Source organism: Ptychodera flava (assembly GCF_041260155.1).
Source record: "Ptychodera flava strain L36383 chromosome 23 unlocalized genomic scaffold, AS_Pfla_20210202 Scaffold_24__1_contigs__length_23054250_pilon, whole genome shotgun sequence".
Classification (NCBI taxonomy): domain Eukaryota; kingdom Metazoa; phylum Hemichordata; class Enteropneusta; family Ptychoderidae; genus Ptychodera; species Ptychodera flava.
Window position 1 is genome coordinate 22,833,270 of NW_027248278.1, and position 27,623 is coordinate 22,860,892.

The 27,623-nt window shown below is 38.0% G+C and overlaps 2 protein-coding genes and 1 long non-coding RNA gene across 3 annotated transcripts in view; all 3 read left to right on the forward strand.

The window, feature by feature from the left end:
• Positions 1-27,623, forward strand: part of LOC139124992 (death-associated protein kinase 1-like) — a 353,067-nt gene that overhangs the window by 119,659 nt on the left and 205,785 nt on the right. The gene's annotated exons all lie outside the window — the stretch shown is intronic.
• Positions 1-27,623, forward strand: part of LOC139125093 (26S proteasome non-ATPase regulatory subunit 10-like) — a 107,049-nt gene that overhangs the window by 62,649 nt on the left and 16,777 nt on the right. Inside the window, exon 6 of the mRNA XM_070691200.1 lies at positions 20,515-20,613. Within this exon, the coding sequence (XP_070547301.1) occupies positions 20,515-20,613 (99 nt within the window). The remainder of the gene's footprint in view (positions 1-20,514; positions 20,614-27,623) is intronic.
• LOC139124465 (uncharacterized) lies at positions 889-5,670 on the forward strand. The gene is made up of 3 exons (XR_011549922.1): positions 889-1,449; positions 2,779-2,852; positions 4,575-5,670. It is a non-coding gene; the product is annotated as an uncharacterized lncRNA (long non-coding RNA).

A 27,623-nucleotide genomic window follows, 5' to 3' on the forward strand; every position in this document is an offset into this window, starting at 1 on the left:
CATGAGATAAATATGTTTAATATATGCATATTGCTGACTTAGTTTTTTTTTTTCTGAAGGGCAGTTTTATAAAATAAAGCACATCATATCTGTAGAAACCTGCATACCAAATATCATAGCTATCAGACTCGTAATTTTTGAGAAACCCTTTTTCGACGAAAAAATTGTAAAAAATTCTCCAAATTACAAAATTGTAGATTTCATCATCGTTTGAAAGACTCATCACATTTTTATTATCCCCATTAACCCGCATACCAAATATCAAAGCTATAAGGCAAGTAGTTTTGGCGAAAACAATACTTTGACCAAAGTTTGACCAAAATTAAATCACATAACATTGATAATTTTGAGTGGTAACAAAAAATGTCATCTTTGTTTGTAAACATTTATTGTTTAAATTTACGACACATATTATTCACGAGCACTGGACCAATAAGATCTTCATGTAGATTTGGTTTTTGTTTTCAACATCGAGTGACTTGAAAGCAGTTACTGTCAGAGTCGAAAATACCATGTGGTTAATTGTCAGCCCTACGACACAAACAAATTGAGTTTCAGTAGTGATATTCAGTCGTCGATAGAGCCACGGTCACTCTACGTTATAGCATGGAGGTAGAAAGAGGGGGCTTACTTCCGGGTTTACAAGAATGCCTCGCTGCAAAACTAAAGTTTGCTTAAATTATATTCCCTTAACGAAGAATTAGTTTCTAGTAGTCTTTAAAAGCATCTTGAGTAACTTTCACGAAACATTTCAAGGATGGACGCACGAAATACATTAGATTTGTACTTACTCTATGCTCATAGTACAGCTCTGCGCAATTGAATGAGTCTATCAAGGGTCACATACACAGCTGACTCCGTGTCAAAGGTAAGTCATGTGATGTCAGAGGTCATTAAATGAACACCTTAAAAACGCTTGTTTTTGTTCTAAACAAAGAATCGTAACCGTAATTGTCGTATAAATTGTGTGCACAGACATTTCAATTAGTTGCCAAAAAATCCCAGCGAATCGAATCTTCTGATCGCAAGTAAAACGGGGTCGACGCTTGACTTCCGTTATGAACCAGAACGAGGCTTGATCAGTTTGAACGTCAATTTGACATCAACAGTCAATTTGAACTGTTCAAGGCTGCCACGTCGACAGCTTGCAGCTGCCGGTGTCAGCTCCGTTGCTGTGTAATCGCTGTCATTTTTACACAAGAAATCATGACTTTGGTGTGTTGTGAGAACGATTCAGACGTCAGAAAATGAGTTGAGTCTGTAAAATACCATTGTAGCGGATTCCTCTGCATGTCCTGGAAGACTGGCGATTCAATGGCGATTTGACTCTCGAGACGGCGTCACTGCATGAGTTTGTACCACCAGTGGTTGACACGAATTCAAATGTTGCCATGTAATGGCAGCAGAATGATGACAAAACCACCCTTGATGCCATCTACATTACTCAGGGTAAGTGTAGCTTTAGCCCTGCGGACAGGTTTGTGTGTTCCTGGCGTTATACGGCCACAGCCACAGCCCTGCAACGGTCTATGGAGATAACTGTGTTCTTGCAGCGAGATTCAAAATGGCGACCTCCATGGGCAAAGTGGTAAACAACCTGTCGAGTACGTTATGTTCAGAAAACGAACGGCTTTGGACGTTAGGAGAAGTTCATCGCATCTTTTCTTGGGTCGGTTAGGAGGTAAAGGTAGGCAGGGAAAGGATTTTGCCCCGATAGAGCAGAATTTCGGCAAAGACCGTGTTTTCGTTGTGGTCCGGATCAGCCCCAGTTATCTCCATAGACCATTGCAAGGCTGTGGTGGAAGCCGTATAACGCCGAGAACACACAGACCTGTACGCAGGGCTACTGTTGCTAAATCATTTGTATTTCTGTGTTGTTATAAAATGCATTGGCAAAATTGAATTCAGTCAGACAGCCAAGCCAAGAATTGTGGTTAATTTTTCTATGGTTGTAACTTGGGGGCAATTTTAGCGTTTTTGGTCAAAAAATCATTTTGTTTTGAAAATTTATATTCACGATCCTTGGGTTGACCTCTGTCAGATTTATTAAAATTGTGGTGATATTTATTTATCTGTGTTTTTAGCAATTTCTCTTATTTTTTGCTCTGCTGCCTGAATTCAATGCTTATCAAACAGGCTACTTTCTCAGTTGTCATCTGTCCATCTGTCGTCCGTCAACAATTACCTTCTCCTCTGAAACCGTAAATCCGATTGCTTTGAAATTTGATAATTATTCACTTGGCATGACTTCACTGCTCATGCAGGCAAAGTCAAATTCCAAAGCTGGCTATCACCACAGTAGAGGGGCTGTGCTATCACCATGTGTGTCGATCAAAGGCTGATGATAGGGGCAGAGTAGTTTTTGAAAGACAAGATATGACAGAATATTTCCTGGGAATTCATAAACTTAACAATAAATCAGGCTACAAAAATAACAAAATTGTAAACGGCCAATCATGCATTTACTTTTTCCCGTAAATTTTATATTTGTTCTCAATTTATGAACATTATGAGTGACACCGAGAGCACAGATGATAGGTTTTTTTTGTAGACGAAATATTTCATTAGATCAAGCAGATTATTTCAGTATACTAATGTATAACTGGACAGATTTCATTTATCAACAGTAACAATAGTGATTACACGTGTGAAGGACATGTTTTCAAACAATGCACAGTACTTTTTAAGGATTCTGTGGGGAGCAGACTATAAACCTCAAATGGCACTATTACCAATCATGTGTTTATAATAATGTACTTCACCTTTTTTCTTATACAGAGCTTTGTTTCACAAAAGTAAACAACTACGAGCTGGGTATCAAAGACTGACCCATAACCTTGAAGCATTAAATGGTAAGTAAAATTCAACCTTAGGTTTCCTAAATGAATAGTACTCTCAGTGAGTCTGTGCAACTCGAGCTTGGCTTAAAGAGGGAGTTTTTCAGGGTGATATTTACATATGTTCTCGCTTGAAGGTCAATTATTCCGAAAGCCATTTATAACTTGCGCAGATTTTTACAAATAAGATAAACTCTGTGGCAGAAGTTGCATTATAGGGCTTCATCATGGGAAAAGCTGCCAAGATTGGTGCTTTCATCAGGTCATATGGCAGGGACCATCTTCCAATGGGTATGGCATTGTCAGTAACGTTTACACCAGGCTTTGTGTATTTACATAACTCACCCCACTATACGATTATTTTTAATTATTTTGTTTATTATTTGTATATTGGGGTGAGTCACAACTTTAAACCCCAAAATTGCATTTCTCTAGCTGCATCATTTGTATGACTGATCCTCATTACCAAAAAGTCAATTCCTAAGTTGGCGGCTTCTGTGCAAGTCCCTGCTGGGTCACTTTTCATTTCATTTACCACATTTACTATGCAAATACTCACAGCCTTGCATGAATGTGAGAGAGTGGACAATGCCATACCAATCAGAAGATGCACCCTGCCATATCATTTGATGAAAGCGCCAAGCTTGGTCTATTTTTCTCATCATTCAAAATAAATTTAGTTGATGAAGCCCAAAAATGCAACTTCTGCCACTATTTTATCCATTTTTGTAAAAATTATCAAGTTATAAATGGCAAAAATGGCAATTCTTGAATAAGTGACCAAAAACAAATATTAAAAATCTTCTTTGGTGAACTCGCCTTTAATACAAAAACTACCTTTTTCCTATGCTGCGTTCCAATTTGACTTGAGAACGTTCATGTACATATGCAATGAAGTGTACTCAAACCAAATGAGTGGACGTTACATAGTAGACTGTGTATAATTTTAATTGAATTATACCAATAAACATTTACTTCGCTTGAACCTTTGCAAATCATACAATATTGACTCATGAAGTTTAAATGAGGTAATAACATACTTGGATAAAATGTTCTGGCATATATACATTAAGATCAAGTACAGATCAATTTTTATGGCAACGTTTCTGTCTTATTCCGTACATGAATAACTTTAAAGATTCATTGACTTAATAAAGAGGGAAATTAACATTTTTTCCCGCGGGATAAATCATCTGAAAAAATAAATTTTGTTTTATGTCATTGATTCTACTGTCTATGGATATACTAGTTTGAAGGTATTTGCAATATGAACAGATTTATACTTGTACAACAAATCACATTGGATCATTCGCAAATTGAGGGTATATAATAGTTTCTTTATTTTCTGACTACATGCAAATTTCATTCTTCAATGTTTAATAGCTGTTGAAAGAGTCAAAATTGTCAGCTTTTAGCAATTCTAACATTTTACATATTTTTGTTATAAACTTAATAAGCTTATATCTTACTTGATGTTTTTATTTTTTCCAGCTATGCATAGGACAACCTCAAGACGACAGGTCAAGCAATAACTGAAACCATAACAGACAATCACAGCTTACACTTTTAAACAGAGCTCATGGTCATGGCAATATGATTCCTGACTTTATGGACACTTGAACATTTTTTCAACTTAACAGTTTAATGTTGATTATGTTGATCGGCTTTTAAAGTCTGGTGGATTAAATTTAATTCCTACCAAATTTTTTAGCTCTTGCATTATTTTTGTTTGTGCAGAAGAGTGTTCTGAAGTGGTAAGGTGATGGCAGTTTCTCAGCAGCAGTGATAAAAAAGTTTCAAGTTGTTGGGGTGACTATAATTCAGAGTGCAGACGGTAGGTTGATTTTATAAAGCACAGCATTAGGAAAATATTCAAATCTACCCAGCAGAGAGGCAGCTAATTGCCAGGCCGAGTGGCAGCTTACCTGTTAATCTTTCCAGAAGAGATCCAGAAAATCTAATCCTGGGCTCTCCGGGAAAGATTTTCCAGGAGCTCTTGTGCCCTTGAGGGACCTTCATGGAAGAGGATAGATTCTTGATTGCCAACATGTCAGAGAGGTGTTGTGTTCATGTGACAAACATGTTGCATTGAACAGCACAGATTTTGGGTGTAGCTGCCTGGATTTCAAGCCATACATGCTTCTAACATGTATTGTTCATGTTGTCAATACATAACGGAAAGTTAAAATCAATATGGTCAGACACATGTTTTGAAACCTGTAGGTAGCATGTATATGACACATGTTTCTTACAAGTAAGAAACACAATGTAAATGGGTGTCATTTCGGTAAGGGATGCAATAGTACAATGTCACATTGGTAGACTTCAACTGAAAATTATTAAATTTTTAGCAACAAGAAACCCGTCCTGAAACCAAGACATCCCGTCTTTATATCAAACCACCGCATAGCAATTATTGTATTCCTAAAACAAGGCTTACAGTCACACAACACAACATTAAGTATGCAGCAATGAAACATAGGAATTCTCTACCTTCTTTATTTAAGCAAATAACGTGTAGACAAAGGTTCTAAGGTGGAATTAAGAAACTACTTCATGAACACATGATAATATGTATCTTTTCTTGAGTTATTTATGTATGTAATGTATTTTATTTCCTCTTTATCTCCGATATGTATTTTAGTCTTACTTGAGCCCTTTATGGCATCATCGTTTGCAGTTATTAGCTGAGTAGTGGGCCATGGACTCGATTAGTCCTTATGGACTATTTCTATGGTCCAAACCAGATAAAGTCATACTTTCACAGTGACTGTAATATTTTTCTTGTAATTGTCCGTTTATCTGGTTGAATAAACAATTCAATTCAATTCAATTCACCTGGAGGGACCTCTTCGCTCATTCCCGTGACTTCGTAGGCGTACTGGCGTAGATGAAACTATAATGGGTTTGCAAAAACCGAGTAATGATTATATAACGAAACTCATAGATATTGATAAGTATTGATAAGTTGGTAAACACGATGGGGAGGCCAGGGACTTGATAACCGGGATCATGTCAATCCCGTTCACCTTTGACATTCAAGGGCGGGATCGAATGTTTATGTCTGTATGTGTAAATTACGGTTACGATTAATGTGCACAGGAGATTGAAAACAGGCCAATGTGTTGACATACAAACAACAGATTATACGTAACTGAATATAATGGCTAGACCAGTACAACGTTTCAGAAACAACGTTTCGTGAAGCCCGCGATGCTTGTAACAATAACAGGTGTACATCAACAGTAATGACAACGGTACAGTCAATCCATGACGCCGTCTGTGCTTGCGGGTCTGCCCTTGGACGTTTGTGTTTTCACACAAAATCATATAGTTAAAAGCCTTCACAATTAGCGAACATAAACAGGGGAGAGTCACATAATTTCTCTCCGAATCGCTTACTAGCACTGCATTATCTGAGATAATTTTCATACTGACACATTGCAAAATTATTATTACTTAATGTTGTTGAACATTTAGCAATAATGGCGCAATATGCAGGAGGGGGGAACTCTAGTTCCGTAAATATGAGGGATCTGCTTTGTCAAATTAGCGTAAACATGTTACTATTACTATGTTGTGTGATATGCTACTTCTCATAAGACATGCTTGATTTTTCTTTAAATTTCTGTATTCCAATATCGTTCAAATATCACATGACTGAAACATTTGACAGCATATTGAATCGGTGAGTCTTTATTGCTTACTAGCTGACTGTGAATGACAGTCTCTTTAACAATGTATTCCAATTGATTCTATACTATAGAAATAACGGACGACGCGCTGACCATTGATGTTTATTTATTGGCAAGGACGAGTGGAAACCAAAAAATTACTGGCGAGGCTTTCCGAGCCCGTTAATTTGGCTTTTCTCTCGCCCGCGCCAATAAATAAACGTTAACGGTCAGCTTGGAATGTGTAATTTCAATTATATTATCAACGAACCCCGAAAAACCGTCAAAAATTAAGAAAAGTTCCCGCGCTAATGACAACGGGGCCCCAAAACCTGTCAGTGAGTAGTGCGTGCTACAAAAATTTTGCAAATCCAGAGATTTTTTGAAAAAAGCGTCTAAACTTGGCCCACAAATGCCCCATTTTAATTTGTGGTTGATTATGATCTTTGTACAAATCACAATTTTCGTTTTAGCCGTAAAGTTAATATGTTTACGATATTATTCATATTTATGGGCATGAAAACAAACCATTACTGTGTATTTGTGGGCAGTCACGTGGGTCAGCTCGACCAATAAAAATGCGACGGGCAGGGCATGGTAATAAAACTTCAATTCAATTCAAGAGAGATTTTACAAATTCATTTAGATCTCTAACCTGAAGTTCTGCATCGAAACATTAACCCAGCTTTTGACGATAAAAACTGTTTACGATACAATGATTTACGTAAGCTTACAGTGGTTACAATCATTCGAAACGTTTTACCGATCGTTGACTTTCACAACTGGTATGACATGATAATCGCCGCGTCCCCTCTGATAAAGTTCCGAACATGTTAGTTATCTTTGACGTCGTTTCGTTTCCTCCAAATCAACCACTGTGCCGGGAAATCATTTTATCATTGGCTTATGTCAACTAGCATTGATTCAAAATTCACATTAACATGATCTGGTATCATTTATTGCAAATGTTTTAAGAATATCCATTAGCACATGGTTCAAACTATTTCGGGTTCGGTCAGTAATTTTTTCCAATTCTTAAATAGTTTCAGTACAAATCGAATGACATCAGAGGAAAGAGTATTTGCAGTGATATCGGTCCCATATCTGAGGCTGTTAAATGAAGATTCAAATTTTACCTAAATTTTATAGGGAATTTTATGGGCTTAAAATTTTCTTTAGTAATTGTTTCGAATGTAACTTTGTGTGATGTTCCAAGATGATAAATACTGTCAAAACGTATATCAAATATCAAACCATTTTTCTGATCTACGGCAGCTCCCCACCGGCAGTCCTCATCATGTAAACATATTTTGTGGCTCATCTTCACACCAGTCTGTGGAGCATATAATTTTCACAGGTTCGTACTTCGGAGAAGCTTCTTCAAAATTGTAAAAATGCAATCGGTATAAGTAAAACAGAAATCTGGGCAACTGTCAACGATGAAAGTGCAAATTATCCAATATTGTGACTTCATCGTATTCATCGCTTGAATATAATACGATAATATGAATTCGACGATATTTCGGACATTTTGACGCGCTGACCATTGATGTTTTTTTATTGGCAAGGACGAGTGGAAACCAAAAATTACTGGCGAGGCTTTCCGAGCCCGTTAATTTGGCTTTTCTCTCGCCCGCGCCAATAAATAAACGTTAACGGTCAGCTTGGAATGTGTAATTTCAATTATATTATCAACGAACCCCGAAAAACCGTCAAAAATTAAGAAAAGTTCCCGCGCTAATGACAACGGGGCCCCAAAACCTGTCAGTGAGTAGTGCGTGCTACAAAAATTTTGCAAATCCAGAGATTTTTTGAAAAAAGCGTCTAAACTTGGCCCACAAATGCCCCATTTTAATTTGTTGTTGATTATGATCTTTGTACAAATCACAATTTTCGTTTTAGCCGTAAAGTTAATATGTTTAAGATATTATTCATATTTATGGGCATGAAAACAAACCATTACTCTGTATTTGTGAGCAGTCACGTGGGTCAGCTCGACCAATAAAAATGCGACGGGCAGGGCATGGTAATAAAACTTCAATTCAATTCAAGAGAGATTTTACAAATTCATTTAGATCTCTAACCTAAAGTTCTGCATCGAAACATTAACCCAGCTTTTGACGATAAAAACTGTTTACGATACAATGATTCACGTAAGCTTACAGTGGTTACAATCATTCGAAACGTTTTACCGATCGTTGACTTTCACAACTGGTATGACATGATAATCGCCGCGTCCCCTCTGATAAAGTTCCGAACATGTTAGGTATCTTTGACGTCGTTTAATATCCAACAAAATAACTGTGTCGGGAACTCATTTTATCATTGGCTAATGTCAACTAGCATTGATTCAAAATTCACATTAACATAATCGGATAACAGTTATTGCAAAGGTTATGAGCATATTCATTAGTATATGGTACAACATATTTCAGGTTTAGTCAGTAAATATTCCAAATTTTTAAATAGTTGCAGTCCAAATCGAATGACATTAAAGGAAAGTATATTTGCTGTGACAATGGTCCCATATCTGAGGCTGTTGAATGAAGATTCAAATTTTACCTAAATTTTATAGGATTTTTTATTAGCTGAATATTTTCTTTAGTAATTGTTTCTTATGTAACTTTGTGTTATGTTCCAAGACGATAAATACTGTCAAAACGTATATCAAATATCAAAATTTTGCTGACCTACGGCAGCTCCCCACCTGCAGTCCACATCAAACATATTTTTTGGCTCATCTTCACACCAGTCTGTGGATCATATAATTTTCACAAGTTCGTACTTCGGAGAAACTTCTTCAAAATTGTAAAAATGCAATCGGTATAAGTAAAACAGAAATCTGGGCAACTGTCAACGATGAAAGTGCAAATTATCCAATATTGTGACTTCATCGTATTCATCGCTTGAATATAATACGATAATATGAATTCGACGATATTTCGGACATTTTGACGGTCGGTGTTGGCTTTTAGAGTTATATTGTGAAAAAAAAGAGATATTTGTGCGTATGTGGACATTTGGAAACATACAAGATGGCAGAAATTTCACGGTTGGAAAAAATATTTTCTCAGTGGTATTTCTTGAGTTAGTTTGACCGATTCTTTGTCACAGCCGTATTTTCTCGCTCATCTTATGTTTGTTGGGAAGTCTGTTAAGTTTCGGCAGCATCACAGGTCAGCAGTTGAGGGCAGCTTAGTTTTGTCACGTGACAAAATTTGATAATGCTGCAACAACTTTAATTTACTTAGAGAGAACAGCTAGTAAAATGCCTAGTTGGCATAGACAAAAATCTATGTGCAGTTGACATCTTTGAAAATCGGCAGAGTCAAATATTTCAACTTCCAGGAGATCCAATTCATATCCAGTTGTATAGTTTGTTTTCTTGTATTATGACAAAATCATCTTTACCGTATTTACAATCCAAATAGAAAAAAGTAGCTAAGAAATTAGAAAAGATTTGGACTGATGCAAATGATCTAAATGATCATGCAAATTTTGTGCATGTCATTAGAAAAGAGTCAAAGATCAGGCGCATAGAAGTTACACAGAGTTCATGAATATTTACAAGTTAAGCTACTTAGAGCCACTTCTTGGTCTTTTGGCCAGAGGTCCATATATCTTTCTTTCATGAATTTGACTTTGTTTGTGTACCGTCTATTTACTGTCTGTTCTGTGCTGTTTTGTGTCTATGTTTACAACTATTGTCTTACAAATTTGACCTAGTGTTATTGGATTATGGATTGGTATGATTGCGATTATTTTAATGAGTTTTCACAATACTATCTACACTGGAAATGTCCACACAAGTAATATCGTGGAGATTCCGCGACAATGTTCGTTGTTGTGTTGAACGTGCGTTCTCATTTGTTTCCTGTTATTCCGATGGCTTTTTAAAACTGATCGAGTCACCTGCTACGTCATCAAAGCTGCAAACAATGGAACGCGCGCGTCCACTGCATGGGACAGTGCTCACTGTAAAAAATATGCTGTGGTTTTGATGAGAACCTGTCTTAATACGACTTGATGTCAGCGCTTTTAGCATGAAAGCGGACGTTGTTAGTGATGATTGAATGATCATTATACTACTGAGTTGTAAGTTTTAAATATTTGAATGTTGATATATTTACAAAGCTTGCTGCTCCGTGAAAATCGCCGTAAACGAGATACAACTAAACCAAGGAGGTCTAAAACGAGCACGTCTGGTTTTGTAAACATGTCGGCCACATAACTATCCATACAAAAACACATAGTTTTTCAACATGAAGAAGATTTTACTCGAAAATCAGCCGCAGACCATTTTAGCGTCTGTTGGAAACGGGTTTTGCCTGTTTCAAACATCTGTCCATCATTCATGGACGCGCAGAGGTGTAAAATGCTGAAACATTAGCAATGAAAATGGGGTCAATTACACTGCGTAAATATAGTAACTTGTGTACGCGATGGGGTAGCTTATCCTGTGTACAGCCAGATGTGAACCTACAGCGATACTTCTACAAGAACGACAGCTGAAAGAACTTACCCTTGCCATGTCATTAGGAAAATACCACCAAAACAAACTTCTTCGTTATGTCCATGTTATAAAAAACCTGGCATTTTTTTTCAAACATAATTTTATTTTATCTGTATAAATTTGACCACCGACGGAAGCTGTGTCTTTCTCAATCGCTATTAATTCGACCAAATAACCTAGCCTTTAAAACGACTCTTCAGTAGGTAAATGAACGATACTTTAAGGCAACGAAAACAACAGCGTTACGATTACGTCGAACCACGGTCAGTCCAGACAAAAAGCCAGGAAAGTAGAACCGCGAAAGGGTTTTTAGTAAACGGCTTTCAGAATGGTTTTCATTGAGTCACATGAACATTTTTGATGGACAGGAAACGTTCTGTGCTTTAGAAATACGGATAAAGTTCCAGTGTGAAGTACAACGTACCAACTCTTTTGTTTCTGTCATTGAAATTAGTATTTTCACCTATTACCCCTTTCTTTTTTTCTCATCGTGTAAATCAACAGATTTTTTTCCATCCTCTCTCCATTGAAATTAATGACTCTTTTCTGTGTGAATCGAGCACATTATTTTCATCATCAATATTCCTTCCTAATTTGACCGATGTCATGTCCTAAACCACATTGCAAAGATAGACAGAACTGTCCGGTGCGCTAAAAAGAATAGTTGGAGATATATTTTGCGAAACGGTGAAAAAATGGTTGAAGACAGAAAACAATATGTTAGTCAGTACGGCAGAGGCAAAACAGGCGTTCACACAGACTTTGGACAGAGAACGAAAGCGGGGATGTCAGGAAAGGCGATTTCTTATTTTCTAAAAACAAAGTGCTCTGTCTGGGTATGCCAGTCAATCAATCGAATTTATCTGTGTTCAAAATTGATAAAACCATGGACAACCTCGATTCGTCTGTCTATTAATTGACATTATTGACTTATGTCTTTTGTTGATCAATGAAAGTATTTTCGTATTCAATATTCGGGCCTATTTTGACCGATGTAAATTCCTAACCTAAACTGTCTTGAATTGACCTCAATAACAAACAAAGACTTGGTATGTGACCCAAAGTGCATATATAGTTGACGAGATGTTGTGCGAAACAGTAAAAAATATTGGAAGCCACACTCTTCAAGTTGTGTAGGAGACATTGATATCATAGTCTTTCCGATAAAAACTGGGATGCATTTGTGATAACAAAGGCAAAGAATATCAGTTGAATAAAACAAAAACTTTTCGGACATCATATTTTTACATGGCAATTTTTGATCCCATCTACTGTATGCATGTCAGGCGTGTACTGTCAGGGGAAGTAAACTACACGCATTGTTTATGTAATCAATCAACATCGGGCCTCACCTTGCATGCTGGAACTCGGAGTTAACGACGATTTGAAGTTGGATTCGATTGAACGTAATCCGTCAAACTGCCGGCAAACGGTATTCTTCCATCACTCCATTGATTGACTCTCTTTCGATATATGTTAATGTTGTCATGCATGTCCTGTCTATAAAATATTTAACTTAAGCCAGCCAGAATTACAGTCATTGCCGCCATGGTGCATCATGCAAATTCACTTTTCAGCGGACATTGCAATCTTTCGGGAAACACGGAATTCTGACCGCTAGCACAGGATCTAGGATTGAGAAAGTAGTACACTTGCCGTTTGTGTCCGCTCTCAGTATTATAGGAAGCAAACATATCGATCGCTAGCTGTAGTACAGCAGATCAAGTTCCTTTTCTGCAGCTAATTAACCTCTTGATCGTACCGTTGTCGGCAATGACCTTGATCAGGGGAGCGAACAGATTATATCGCTAACGCTCAAACCATTGCCTACACTACGTACAACACACTCAAACACGGTGTTAAACCTGATCCCAGTCAACGTCGAGCTGAGCTTGAAAAAATATATATCATACATGCCTCTATATGCAGATATGGCTACTTTCAGTAAAATTAAAGACGCGTTAACATAGCGGCACACATGGAATTATACGAGACAAACGTTTAATGAACTTAGATATCTCATTCTATTGGAAAACCCGACAATGTAAATATACACTGCCCTTGAGGAAGTGTGGCGATTCGAATGGGCATTGCACATGCTCTCAAACTCGTGTAATGTTCTTTCAAAAATACAATTGGCAGTGCGGCCTTATGTAGATCCTCTCGACACAAGAAGATCAACGCACTGATTGTGTTATATCGTATAGTAAAAAGCGAGTTATACCACATCAATACTACTTGGCAAATGGTCTTCAAATTGTTCTGTACAGCGCGGTGCCACCGTCGTTATAATCGCTGACATTGCGATTGTCAATAGCAACATGGTCAAGATGGTGGTGCCTAGAAAGAGAAGTTTCGATATCGGAAAACTGTGAATATAGGAGGCAAAATGGAAAACATAATACTCTGGTGTTTGTGTTTGTTAGATATGCTTCCACAGATTTGTCAGATTATTAAAATACAGCTAGAGAGTAATTGCAGTCACTGTCCATAGTATCGCACGGCACGTAAATGTCGCCGAATTCTAGACTACAAAATTGAAGCATAGTATCTCTAGATAATATGTGTAATATATATACGGCGTCCAAACTTGAACACGGCTTGGTGTCATTAAAGCGCATTGTCTTTGGGGTTTGCCCCCAAAATTTCAAGGCGACCGACTGACCCCTAAAAGTGTGAAAGTATAAAATTGTGACGATATGATCTCGCACGCACATAACAGGGAAGTCACAATGTAAACAGTTTGATATCACAAATGAGGTTGACTGACGGTACGCACACTACATATGTAACCTCCACAAATGTAATAATCTCCACAAATGTAATATCAACCACAATTGTAATAAAATGCACCCATAAATGAAATATCGCCCATAAATGTATCAAAAATCAACCATAAATGTAATAAAAACACCAACCACAAATGTAATAAATAGCAACCATAAATGTAATAAAAAAATCACCCATAAATGTAATACTTGTCAACCATAAATGTAATAAATCTATTTTGTCGTTGCAATTGAGGAATTAGCCCTTAAATATTTATCTATGTAATAAGGAAAGCAACTCAACAAATTATTCATTCTTAATTGTTTGCGTTTAGTATGTTTTGTATATTTGAAAGTGTATTTTACGTTTCCCTGTTTTGTGTACAGAACTGATTGGCCATGGCTAGACACAGCTGTAATCTGAAAGTCAGTGCAGTCTCTACTCCAGAGTGGGGAAGACTGTATAACACTACGATCATTTAACGCCGTTTTTTTCGAAAATTGCCGTACTTTCTTAATCAATCGCCTCAAATTCGTCTTCAGTGGATAAATTGTGTGGAATAATCGTTAGATTGTCTGTATTCCTATGTTGTCCCACTTGAAGTTTGTTCCTTCACTAGGGATGCCAGGATGTCTAATTTGTTCTACTGTGTTGAAGGTAGTGTTCGTATTGTTTTTTACTAGATTAAAATATATGTTCTCGTCATAATGTTTTGTGTCGTAAGTTTCTGTTATAAGGTTTATATTTCTCTGTTATTTGTTCTGAGTCATCTGTCATAAACTTTGTGTGGTATCACTGGTTGACGAGTTATTTTGACGCTTCCTTATTATGTAATTATCAGTGTCTAAAACTGCTGTTCCACTTCCATTATCTAACGGTTTGATCGGTACCTCGCCGTTTTCTGATAGCGTTCTCAAAGTATTCTATTCTGTGTTTCGGAAAGGAAACCTAGTTTCAGGAAAGTATGCAATAACATTACACTATTCTTATTAAAGTTATTATTTACTCAGGGCATTGATAAACAAATGATCACATATGCAAGTTCAAGTTTATTACATTTATGGTTGAGTTTTATTACATTTATGGTTAATTTGTTTATTACATTTGTGGTTGCGGGTTGTTACATTAATGGTTGACTGTTTTATTACATTTGTGGTTGATTTTATTACAATTGTGGTTGATGTTACATTTGTGGAGATTATTACATTTATGGAGGTTACAGATGTGCAGCGTTTAATGAACGTCGGAGATGGAAATTCCCCTTTGTGATTCCCTATGTTAGCCGCTCTCTCTCTCTGTACGATGATTGACATGTAACAAGCAAATACTAATGTAGCAACATTGATGTATAAAGTCTGTGATTGGCTTAGTATTTATTTGATAGCATATTGGCAGATTCAGTTATTGATCAAGATCTACACGTTCGTTCAAACTGGAAGCTTTACTCAACAGACTCGCCCAATTCAACACATTTGTTGATGAGATTGTGTTCATGTCGTTTTCAAATCGATATCTGTCTTAGAGGTGCAACAGCAACGGAAGATGTCGAAATGGCCGAAGTCAGTAAACCAGATGCCTGTAAGAATCTCACAAGCATTGACCGAATCGATGATGAACGTCCAGACGGCGACGGCGATGATACGCACTTGCATGACGACAGAAGCACTTCTAAAATTGATGAGGAGATCGATTCAGTACCACCGCCTTCGAAAATCTTCGAAACTCAACACGAAAATTTTGTCAAAGAAGGTTGAATGATTTTTTCTTGGCTAAGTCATTCTTACGAAGACGACGCTATGAAATGCCAACTTTGAATTGATGGCTAGAAGAATAATGCGTTATTGAGGCAAAGCTTAGGATGACAAAACTTTCCGTTCTTCGACACTGATTCTCCGCGTTTCGTATGCAGACCATCAACATTCATTTTCTGAAATGAGAATGAGGTCAACTTTTCAAAGCTAGGAAAAACATCAGGAACAAAATTCCATGAGAGATTTGTAATGGGATTGAGGTCAGTTTACTGAATTGTTAAAAATATCGCCATGTACAAATATCCGTCACTCATGACATTGATCGACCTTGAAAATACCAAAAGCATGGGCGTTGGAAAGAATGCTACGTATGTTTCGAAGCATACCGCACGTGTTTTCATCGTCGCGATTTCAGATGTGATTATTGAAAATGCTGTTGTTAATATGCGTACCAGCCAATACGTAGCAGTTCTGATAGATGAAAGTGCGGACATTTGTGTGTCTAAGAAACTTAATGTGTACATACGCGTTGCATTACTCATAGACTTTCAACCGCTAGAAATTTGGTGTTTGCAACTGGACGTAGTATAGCGGAATCTGTCTGTAACAAACGGTGTGCTGCTCTCGAAGCCAGCAATGTAATGCTTGACAAAGTGATGAAGATGGGCACAGACGGAGCGTCGGTAACTTACGGGTTCTAAAACGAGTGTTAGTGCTAGGCTAGGGCAAAAAATTCCTATCTCGTGAACATACACCGCACTGCGCATCGTTTATCGCTAGTTACTAGTCAGGCTGCTGCTGCAGTTCCATATCTCCATGATGCTTAACAAAAAAAGGAAAAAAAATCTGACTGAATTGATCGACTATTTCAGTCTTTCGGCTTTAAGCACATCAACTTTGCAGTGCATACAGGATTTCCTTGATCTCCAAACCGAATCAGGAAAATTCATCACGCCGTGAGGTGGTTTTGTTTTTATACTGCATTGGATGCCGTGTATCGTACATGTAGCTGGGAGGCCCTGGTGAAGGGAATCGAGATTTAGCAGCCTATAGTTTCGGGACAAATCTAACAAACGATGAATTCGTTGTTACAATGTACTTTTAGATAAACTCCTGCGGTGCGTACGGCGAGAATGTTAATTGCATGATGACCCACAGTCTCCGATGATACCGTCGCAATTGGCTTCAATGAAAAGCGGTCACGTTTCACTGAAACTTATTATCAATATGGAGTGGAGTGACCGACCATGGTGTCAATAATGGTGTCTTCATATTGATTATGCGCATACCTTTTGTGGCCCATCGAAGAGTTTTAAAGTTGAAATATTAAGAAAAGTGGTCTCTTACGGACTACATTTTTAGATCATTTTTAGATCAAAGCCAAAGCAGGGGTTACACGTGTTATTTTATTAAACCTAAGGGGATCCGATTAGTTGCTCTGTAAATATCACTTATCAGCCATCAAAGCGATGTCCCATTTACACGTCAATCAATAAGGTATAAATTTAGTTCGGAGCAAGCGCCCTCAACGGTCATCACTTGGCGAGAGAAAAATCGCTAGCTTGCAATGACGGACACAAACATCTGACTGCTGCTGTCTACGCTCTTTTTATTTGCAATTAACCGTGACCAATCGAAACGCCTTCGGCGAAGACATTTACAACCAGAAGTGAATTTTGAAGGCCTCACCCCACCTAATGTTGAAATCCATTTCATTTAGTTAAGTTTTAAAATCAAGTAAGAAATAAGGCTATTGTTGAAATACTGATATGTCGATATGTACCTATTCTAACGAAATCTTTTGGCCGCGAATTGTCACTGATCCTATTGATTTTAAATTTAAAAGAATATTTGCTTTGTACGTGTGCATGTTACATCACAATAAGACAGCACTATGAGTCCGTACTATTAACACTTTCACTGCGTAATTAATTTTATACGTGCATTCCTGTGCGTAGTTTTCTATGGGTATATGGCCTTATAAATATTGATTTACATGCATGTGCTATATCTTTGTAATTATTTGAGTATTCGGGACAATTTTTTCAGTGAGTATTGCAATATGACAGAGCATCATAAAAATGCACAAAAGGTCATGTGACACGCCCTGAAGATCACGTGATCATGGTGGCCATATTGGATTTTACAGAAAAAAATCAAAAAATGTTGCATTTTTTGTTATTTCAATATATAAATGTATTTTTCTCAGCGTAACACTTTAAAAATTACCACTTACGTTTTATCAACTCAAATTCAGTAGGAGGAACACATACGCTAAAACATATTCCACGTAAATGAGATTAATATGCATATTTATTACAAGTTCATCTTCGAACAACAGGTATCATCTGACATTCAAAAGAGAGCTATGTTCTATTTAAGCTTATATACTGATAGCCAGTCCGATGTGTAATTGTCATTGATAGATTGATGTTGTACAACATCCACAGGATACCCCATCAACGTTTGTGATGTCAGTCACAGGTCCTTTGTCGCATGCTCAGATTGCCTACCTTCCTGTCAGTGCCTTGCTTGCGATCTCTGTGTTTGCTCAACTGGTTTGGGAACATATTCAAGTTCTGTATTAGAGTTGTAATTTGAAATTTGACTTCCGCCATCTCGTCGAGTTCAGTTTCAAGATCAGTGACAATTCCACTATTAGTGTCTAGAAAAACATGCTCAAGGGCTTTGTCGGTGTTAAACTGTGCCCGCATCGCCATTTTTAAATACCCTCTGAGAGAAAAACAACAACCGATCACACGATCCTTACAAATCACGGCCGAGAAATGACCGAATATGGCGGCATTTGTTTACAAATTTGGCGCGCATGCTCATCTAGGTTTGACCTCTACCTCGTATACTACGCTAGGCTTGAGGAAATAGTCAACAAACATGATGTAGATCAAACAAAGCCAACGTATATCGAACGCATATAAACGCGTACGTTCTTGGCGCGTTTACGCGCCTCCCGCAGTCTGGCCGTTGGCGCAGAATGCGCCCTCCCGCGGTGAAAGTGTTAAACATGTCAGACAAATCACCAGGATATAAAGCCTTTGTATTGTTACTATATAATAGCTTTGAATTTTATGACGTCATGCATCCTGATTATTACTGATTATGTATCAGATTATCCAGCATTAAGCCACCACAGTAAGCATAACAATACAAAGTTTTTGTTCGTAAACGAATAAAGAAGTAAGCGTTTAAACGGGAGAGAAATTATGGTGTAAACCATGTAAAACACACAACTAGATATTGATAATGGTGCAAAATATCGATAAAAATGCATTTGTTTACGATTTATCAAAATTGTTGAGTCCTTCCAAATGCACCTGTCGTCTCCTCTGTCTTGCTGTCGCTCAGCAGTCGCCCGATGCGCTGCAGTGTCAACGGTGCAGTATAAAGTAAGTGAAGCAGAACTCAGTACGCTTGCAAACTCCTAGATGATGCTGGGTTTGACACACGGCATATTATGTATGTTACAAAAGTGACCGTGTAAACTAGGCAATCGTTAAAAGCTACTCAAACCAGCCATCCAAGGACCAACAACGGCAGTTGATGTCATTAACATTGTCAGATAGCATCTACAGAAAGGATTCCGGAGCTAATAAAAATATCAGTCCAAGTGCAACTGCAACCAACAATAATAACGATGGTGGGATCTCCGTTGATCTAATGTCTTTCCGGGCTACCTATTTTTCTGATGCATCGGTAAATCGGCGACAACTTTCATGATCGGTTTCGACTAGTTTCCGACAAAGCCTCGCCAGTATTAACTGACCTTCCAAACACCTGTTTACATCGTTTCCCCTGTCGCTAAAATACAATAGCTATTGTCAAGAAGACATCGGAATGAAGTTTATAGACGCAATTATTAGTGAAATTTAAACATTTAAATGAAAGTGTGGAGCTCTGTTGATATAGTTTTTAACTGGATGTTGTACTGTTACTACTAGTGACACATACTGATCAGCTGATACCTGACAGCTCGCTGAACAATCAAGGCATTGATGTCGATGCATGGACGCTCCGTTTTCTTGATGACTGGCATATCACGTACTTTAGCTTTTTGAAGGGCATGATATTTAAAGATGACGATTCAATTTCGATATAGACGGCAGAGATATAGTTACTTTTCGGTTCCTTCCAAATTACATAGTTTTGTATTTCCAAATCAAACTATGAGTGTAATGCTCATATTTTTGTACTAGACGTGCGGTACAGTGTAGTTGGAGTATGTGTAAATGTATAATGTATACACATTCAGGGCCGATCACGCCGGATGATGTTCACGGGCTTCAATAAAAAGTTAATATTTTATAAACTTATAGCAATGATGTATCCCCTCACCAACCCATGGGCCCTAGCAAAGTTTGCACTTCATAGTGTACTCGCCTTCACCTCGAACATTATATTGTGCAATATTTGCTTTCGTCCAAAAAGGCAAGGGAGAGGATACATCATTGCTAGGTATATCCTGCTGTATAGTTTAGGCAACATTTCGAGAGGCCAGTACTGGAGTATCTACACTGGCAGCGTGGGAGACACCGCCCTCTACTGATCATGTTAATTTGTACCCAACTTACATTTGGGGCTAGAAGTCATAGACAGCTGTCTCCGTTTCTTCCCATCCCTGCCCTACCTTAGTTAAGGATGAGGGTGCATTATGTTTGTTTTTTTTAAATATTAGTTCAACAACCAATTTAGACCCAGGCCATCTATTGGTTTTAAGCACAACAAGCTCATGTCTTCTGCATGTCACATAAAAATGCACAGTTCGGTATTTGCGAGACTTCTCTACTTTGTACGTTAGCTTTTCTACAGTATTTATTATTCTCTTTTAAGGCCTGCAAGACTTTCCAGTTACCTTCATTAAAACATTACAGGCTCTTGCCTACTGACTGCCAAACTCGTGTCCTTGTCAGTTATTTCACTTCATAATTAAACTATATATTACTCACTTTCTGCAGGATGGCAATACAACATTGCACTATGTAGCAAAGTACGGCGGAGAGAAGATGACCAAATTACTTTTGGAATACAACGCACCAGTAGACATACAGAACAACGTAAGTGAATACGGTATCTATTCCCATGCAATAGTACAATGTCACATTGCTAGGCTTCAACTGAAAATTATTAATAATTAGCAAGAAGAAACCCGTCCTGAAACCAAGACATCCCGTCTAAACCACAATCCACCGGGAGGGACCTGTTCGCTCATTCCGGTGATTCGTGGGCGTACTCGCGTAGATGAAACTATAATGGGTTTGCAAAAACCGAGTACTGATTAAATAACGAAACTCATAGATATTGATAAGTATTGATAAGTTGGTAAACACAATGGGGAGGCCAGGGACTTGATAACCGGGATCATGTCAATCCCGGTCACCTTTGACATTCAAGGGCGGGATCGAATGTTTACGTCTGTATGTGTAAATTACGGTTACGATTAATGTGCACAGGAGATTGAAACAGGCCAATGTGTTGACATACAAACAACAGATTATACGTAACTGAATATAACGGCTAGACCAGTACAATGTTCATAAACAACGTTTTGTGAAGCCCGCGATGCTTGTAGCAATAACAGGTGTACATCAACAGTAATGACAAAGGTACAGTCAATCCACGACGCCGCTGCAACTGACGTTATTTAAGAACGTATTTTTGAACAGAAGACTACGGCGACCAATTTCTGTAAGTATAATCTAACTAAGCAAACTTGCGAGTCAATCGTCTGAAGAGCTACTCCAACTATTTTGGTTTTGTTCTACTCTTGTTATAAAATAAGTCAAATTTCGGGAAATTATCTGTAAATTTTCGAGATCTGTGCAGCGCAATTGTGTAAATCGACACTGCATCCATCGATCTAAAAGACCTTGATCAGTTCGCGACTGCATAAACAACTCCCTCTCCCTTCCTCCCTCCCTCTCCCTCTCCCACCAAAGTCTAGCCATTTGGTGTTTTATTATGCCGACATTTATTTAACGGTTCAGGATCACCGCTCAATGTTGATGTCGATTTCGATTTACGAAGTTTATCAGGTTAAATTCGTGACTGGATACATGTCACAGCCTGGAGCTAGTTATTACCATCAACGTAAACGTTTTTTTTTTCTTCCGAATGAACGTATTTAAATGCAAGGTGACTTCATGCGCAAAATATTGAATGGCAATATGAATTTCACAGTTAAGAAAGTATATGACTTTCAAACTAGTCGTACAAACAAAAATAAACATGGCGGAGCAACGATACCGACGTAATTTTTCTTGCGACCGTCGGTGAGACGGACTCGCAGAAATTTTCCAACTTGTGAAGCAGTTTGCTTTTCCCCGTGTGCTGGGTGATGTACATGTAAACTGATAACAAAGTTTAGTATTCTCTTTCAATCGATAATTATTTCGAACACGAAAGATTCGGATATCTGAACCATAGCACTAGCTACGTAGCTCGAAAATTATCCTTATCAGAAAGCATGCAATGCACTGCGTACTGCTGATACTCCCTTGGTTCGTGGACAGTTGGTGTTGCCGTCCGTCTCGCCTCGAACAATCACAGGATTCGGTCACGTGTGTCTTCAAATTTTGATACCTTAATTATACCAATCATCAACCGCGGAACATATAAAAAAAACAATGGTCACGGCTGCGGGTTCAAGGACGTGCACGAGGAGACACCATCATTGTCGCCGAATTGGTTTGACTAGTTTCAAGAAGAATATGGGCGATCTACATACGGTCGCACACCGTACCGACAAGTGTGCGCAAGATATAAATATGGTGTCCGATAAGTTTTGTTTCATTCGAGTCATCGCTTTTGTTATCGCCTAAACGTCCTTTTTTCGCAGAGACAACATCATGAATAAGCTAATCTCCCAATGCGTAAAGTACGGCCGTTCATCCAATATATTTATTTACAGTTTAGCAAAACATCTCGTCAAATAAGATTATGTTCTTTTGCGAACGGGCCAAGTTATTGTACATACGTTGGTCAGAAACTAATTACAATATAGGTTAGTATATTACATCTGTCAAATTAGGACATAGTATTGGAGATGAAAATACTTTCATCGATCGACAAAGATGAGAAAGAGCGAGTCAGTGTATATCATAGATGGGAGAATCAAGACAGAACACTGTCTATAGTTTAATTAATTGTGAACAAAATTATTTCGATTAATTGACTACCACAACCAGAAAGGAAATTCATTCAACTTTGAAAAAAATCACCGCCTTTCCTTCACATCGGATTCCCTAGCAATTGAGCAACACACGATGTCGGTTAGGTCCTCATTTTTTCGATAATAATAATAATTTTAACAACAGCAAGCACCTAAAAAACTTGAAACTGAACTTTAAATGACAGTTCTGTGGAAGAAACGATCGGAAAAAAAAGCGTGTCTTGGCAAGACGTCTACGCAGAACGCGCTATGTCTCGAGTGACATACTAGCGGGCACAAGCGCACGAGCAGGGTAGATATGCCCGCCACCGCAACCTAAATGAGTATTTAGGTTGCAGGGGGCATAGCGATCACGGGATTAATAGATCGAACCGAAAATAGATCTATTTAGCAGACTACCCAGCTAAAGACCGTCTGTGCTTGCGGGTCTGCCCTTACAACAGCACTTCTTGGAGGTACGAGCGCCAGAGTCACTAGTCTTGCAAACGTTAGAGTTTACCCTGTACTATGCGATGGTCTGTCAACCGTATTTCCCTGACTTTGCGATCGTCTTCTTATGAACACGATTCCCTGTTAAAATTTATTTCTTCATCTGTTTTAATATTTGATGAAGTCAGCCCACAAACTTTGGGTAACTCTGGTACACTTAATTAAAATCATCAAAGATACGTCACCATCACAGGTTTAAAGTTTAATAAGTCTGCATTGTTTACTGTCAGCGTGATTGATTGACATAGTAATGATGTCAAATGTCGTCATCCGGTAGACGTCACACACCCTACATGTTTTGTCAATTTATTGTGTATCTGGCTATTGGTGTGCCAGTTATAGTAATCATGGATTGCTCGCCTCACGCTCGCCTCAGCTTCTCTGCAGATATCCGTTTCTACGGGTAGTTTTTTAATGAATTTAACTTCAAAAGTTAGTCGTCAAAAGAAAATTCAGTGAACTGAATTAAAATTATATTGTCCCTGTCTATCCTATTTTTAACAAAAGCTTTCCTTTCAAACATGATATTGTATTTTTCTAAAGTAGTGCGACAGATTTGTACACTGAGCAGTCCACCCTGCCCAAGAGATATCCCCTTGCCGCCATAAAAGCCATATGCACTCAATTCATCTAGTGTAGCGTTACGGAGGCAAAATAACGTCAGGATTACTCCGCCTAAACAGAAGATCATTACCTTAATGCTGGTATCCGGGGCCACATGTACATGCCCGTACGTGAGAAAGTCTGACCTTCTATAGCCAACATGTTAAACTAACATGTTACATTGCTAAATGAATGAAAACCATGACCTAGATTCTATTTTATCACCATTTCATTGACTTTTTATGTTATATTCGTGAAAGACGTTATTTAGTTGTCGGAACTTCCATCGCTTTATAAGACTCCGATAATATGAGAAAGCGAATTAAAATCTTTGATTTACTGATTGTATCTTCTTTTGAAGCCCTTGAACTTAATGTTTTTTTTTCTGAAATTGTTTTCACAAAAAATCATCTAGTTAAAAGCCTTCAAAATTAGCGAACATAAACAGGGGAGAGTCACATAATTTCTCTCTCAAATCGCTTACTAGCACTGCATTTTCTGAGATAATTTTCATACTGACACATTGCAAAATTATTATTACTTAATGTTGTTAGAACATTTAGCAATAATTGCGTAATATGCCGGAGGGGGAACTCTAGTTTCGTAAATATGAGGGATCTGCTTTGTCAAATTGGCGTAAACATGTTACTATTACTATGTTGTGTGATATGCTAATTCTCATTAGACATGCTCGCTTCGTCTTTAAATTTCTGTATTCCAATATTGTTCAAATATCGCATGACTGAACATTTGACAGCATATTGAATCGGTGAGTCTTTAGTGCTTACCAGCCTTGCTGTAAATGACACTCTGTTTAACAATGTATTCCAATGGGTTCTATACTATAGAAATAACGGACGATGCGCTTATCATTAACGTTTATTTATGGGCAAGGGCGAGAGGAAAGCCAAAAAGCCTCGCCCGTTAATTAGGCTTTACTCTCTCCAGCGCCCATAAGTAAACGTTATGGTCAGCGCGGAGTCTGTTATTTCAATTACATTATCAACGAACCCCGAAAAAACAGTCAAAATGTACGAACATTTCCTGTGCAAACGACAACAGGGCCCCAGAAACTGTCAGTGAGTAGTGCGCGCGCTGCAAACATTTTGCAAATCCGGAGATTTTTTTGAAAGCGTCTAAACTTGGCCAACAAAAGCTCCATTTTTATTTTATCGTTGATTATGGTCTTTGTACAAATCACAGTTTTCGTCTTAGCCGTAACGATAATATGTTTACGATATTATTCATATTCACGGGCATGAAAACACGCCATTGCTGTGTATTTGTGGGCAGTCACGTGGGTCAGCTCGACCAATAAAAATGCGACGGGCAGGGCATGGTAATATAATTTCAATTCATTCTTTCCTCCTATTTTGCACAAGAGAGATTTTACAAATTCATTTAGATCTCTAACTTAAAGTTCTGCATCGAAACATTAACCCAGCTTTTGACGATAAAAACTGTTTACGATACAATGATTTACGTAAGCTTACAGTGGTTACAATCATTCGAAACGTTTTACCGATCGTTGACTTTCACAACTAGTATGACATGATAATCGCCGCGTCCACTGTGATAAAGTTCCGAACATGTTAGTTATCTTTGACTTCGTTTCCTTTCCTTCAAATCAACCACTGTGACTGGAAATCATTTTATCATTGGCTTATGTCAACTAGCATTGATTCAAAATTCACATTAACATGATCTGGTATCATTTATTGCAAAGGTAATGAGAATATCCATTAGCACATGGTTCAAACTATTTCGGGTTTGGTCAGCAATTTTTTTTTCAAATTCTTAAATAGTTTCAGTACAAATCGAATGACATCAGAGGAAAGAATATTTGCAGTGATATTGGTCCCATTCCTGAGGCTTGTTTTTTACTGAAGATTCAATTTTTACCTAAATTTTATAGGAAAATTTTAGGGCTTAAAACTTTCTTTAGTCATTGTTTCTAATGTAACTTCTTATTTTAATTTTAGCCAGATTTGTGTTACGTTCCAAGGTGATAAATTCTGTCAAAACGTATATCAAGTGTCAAACCATTTTGCTGATCTATGGCAGCTCGCCACCGGCAGTCCACATCATGTAAACATATTTTGTGGCTCATCTTCACACCAGTCTGTGGAGCATATAATTTTCACAAGTTCGTACTTCGGAGCAGCTTCTTCAAAATTGTAAAAATGCAATCGGTATAAGTAAAATGGAAATCTGGGCGACTGTCAACGATGAAAATGCAAATTATCCAATATTTTGACTTCATCGTATTCATCGCTTGAATATGATACGATAATATGAATTCGACGATATTTCGGACATTTTGACAGTCGGTGTTGGCTTTTAGAGTTATATTTTGAAAAACTTTAGATATCTGTTCGTATGTGGACATTTGGAAACATACAAGATGGCAGAAATTTCACGGTTGGAAAAACTATTTTCAGTAGTGGTGGTATTTCTTGAGTTAGTTTGACCGATTCTTTGTCACAGCCGTATTTTCTCGCTCATCTCATGCTCGTTGTCGTGTTGAATGTGCGTTCTCATTGGTTTCAAGTTATTCCGATGGCTTTTTAAAACCGCATGTGACTTAAGGGTGATCGAGTCACCTGCTACGTCATCATAGCTGCAAACAATAGAACGCGCACTCTACGACGCGCGCGTCCACTGTATGGGACCGTGCTCACTGTAAAAATTACACCGTGGTTTTGATGGGAACCTGTCTTCATACGACTTGGTGTTAGAGCTTTTAGCATGAAAGCGGACGTTGTTAGTGATGATTGAATTATCATTATATTATCTTCGAGTTGTAAGTTTAAATATTGGAATTTATATATATTTACAAAGCTTGCTGCTCCGTGAAAATCGCCGTAAACGAGCTACAACCAAACCAAGGAGGTCTAAAACGAGCACGTCTGGTTTTGTAAACATGTCGGCCACATAACTATCCATACAAAAACACATAGTTTTTCAACATGAAGAAGATTTTACTCGAAAATCAGCCGCAGACCATTTTAGCGTCTGTTGGAAACGATTTTTGCCTGTTTCAAACATATGTCCATCATTCATGGACGCGCATGAAAACGGGGTCAATTTCTATGTAAATATAGTAACTTGTGTACGCGATGGGATAGCTTATCCTGCGTACGGCTTGATGAGAACCTACAGCGATACTTCTACAAGAACGACAGCTGAAAGAACTTAGCCTTTCCATGTCATTTGGAAAATACGACCAACATGACAACTTTTCCCCACACAGACTTAGACGTGGTGGCTGTGACCAATCTGGCTGAAATTGGTCATAGCCACCACGTCTATTAAAATTCATGAGTTTACTTTTCTTGTTTACGTACATACTTATATCAGATGGAAATCTGAGGACTTGCGATTACATCAGGTTGACAACCCCCTACACAAGAGCAATTAATTAAAATTACTTTTTACAAAGCATGCGGACAAATTTGTTGGTTCCACACATGTCACTTACTCTTTACAAAGCATGACAAATTAGTTGGTTCCACACATGTCACTACAAATACAACACTAACGTTCATTGGAAAGGGACAATTTGAAGCCACCTATTAAAGCTCGTGCCCGTGTGCAGTGATATGTTCGTCGGTAACGCTGTGAATGAAACATGCACACAGCGGCCCACACAACATCGTAAGCTTACTATCGTGGTATTTGTACGTGCGTGGTACGTCCGTGATCGTATTTGAGTGCATAAGTTACCGCAGGCTACCACTACCAGTAACTTCGCGGTTACTGGAAAAGCCGAGGGTAGCCTTCACTGAATTTTCCTGTAAACGT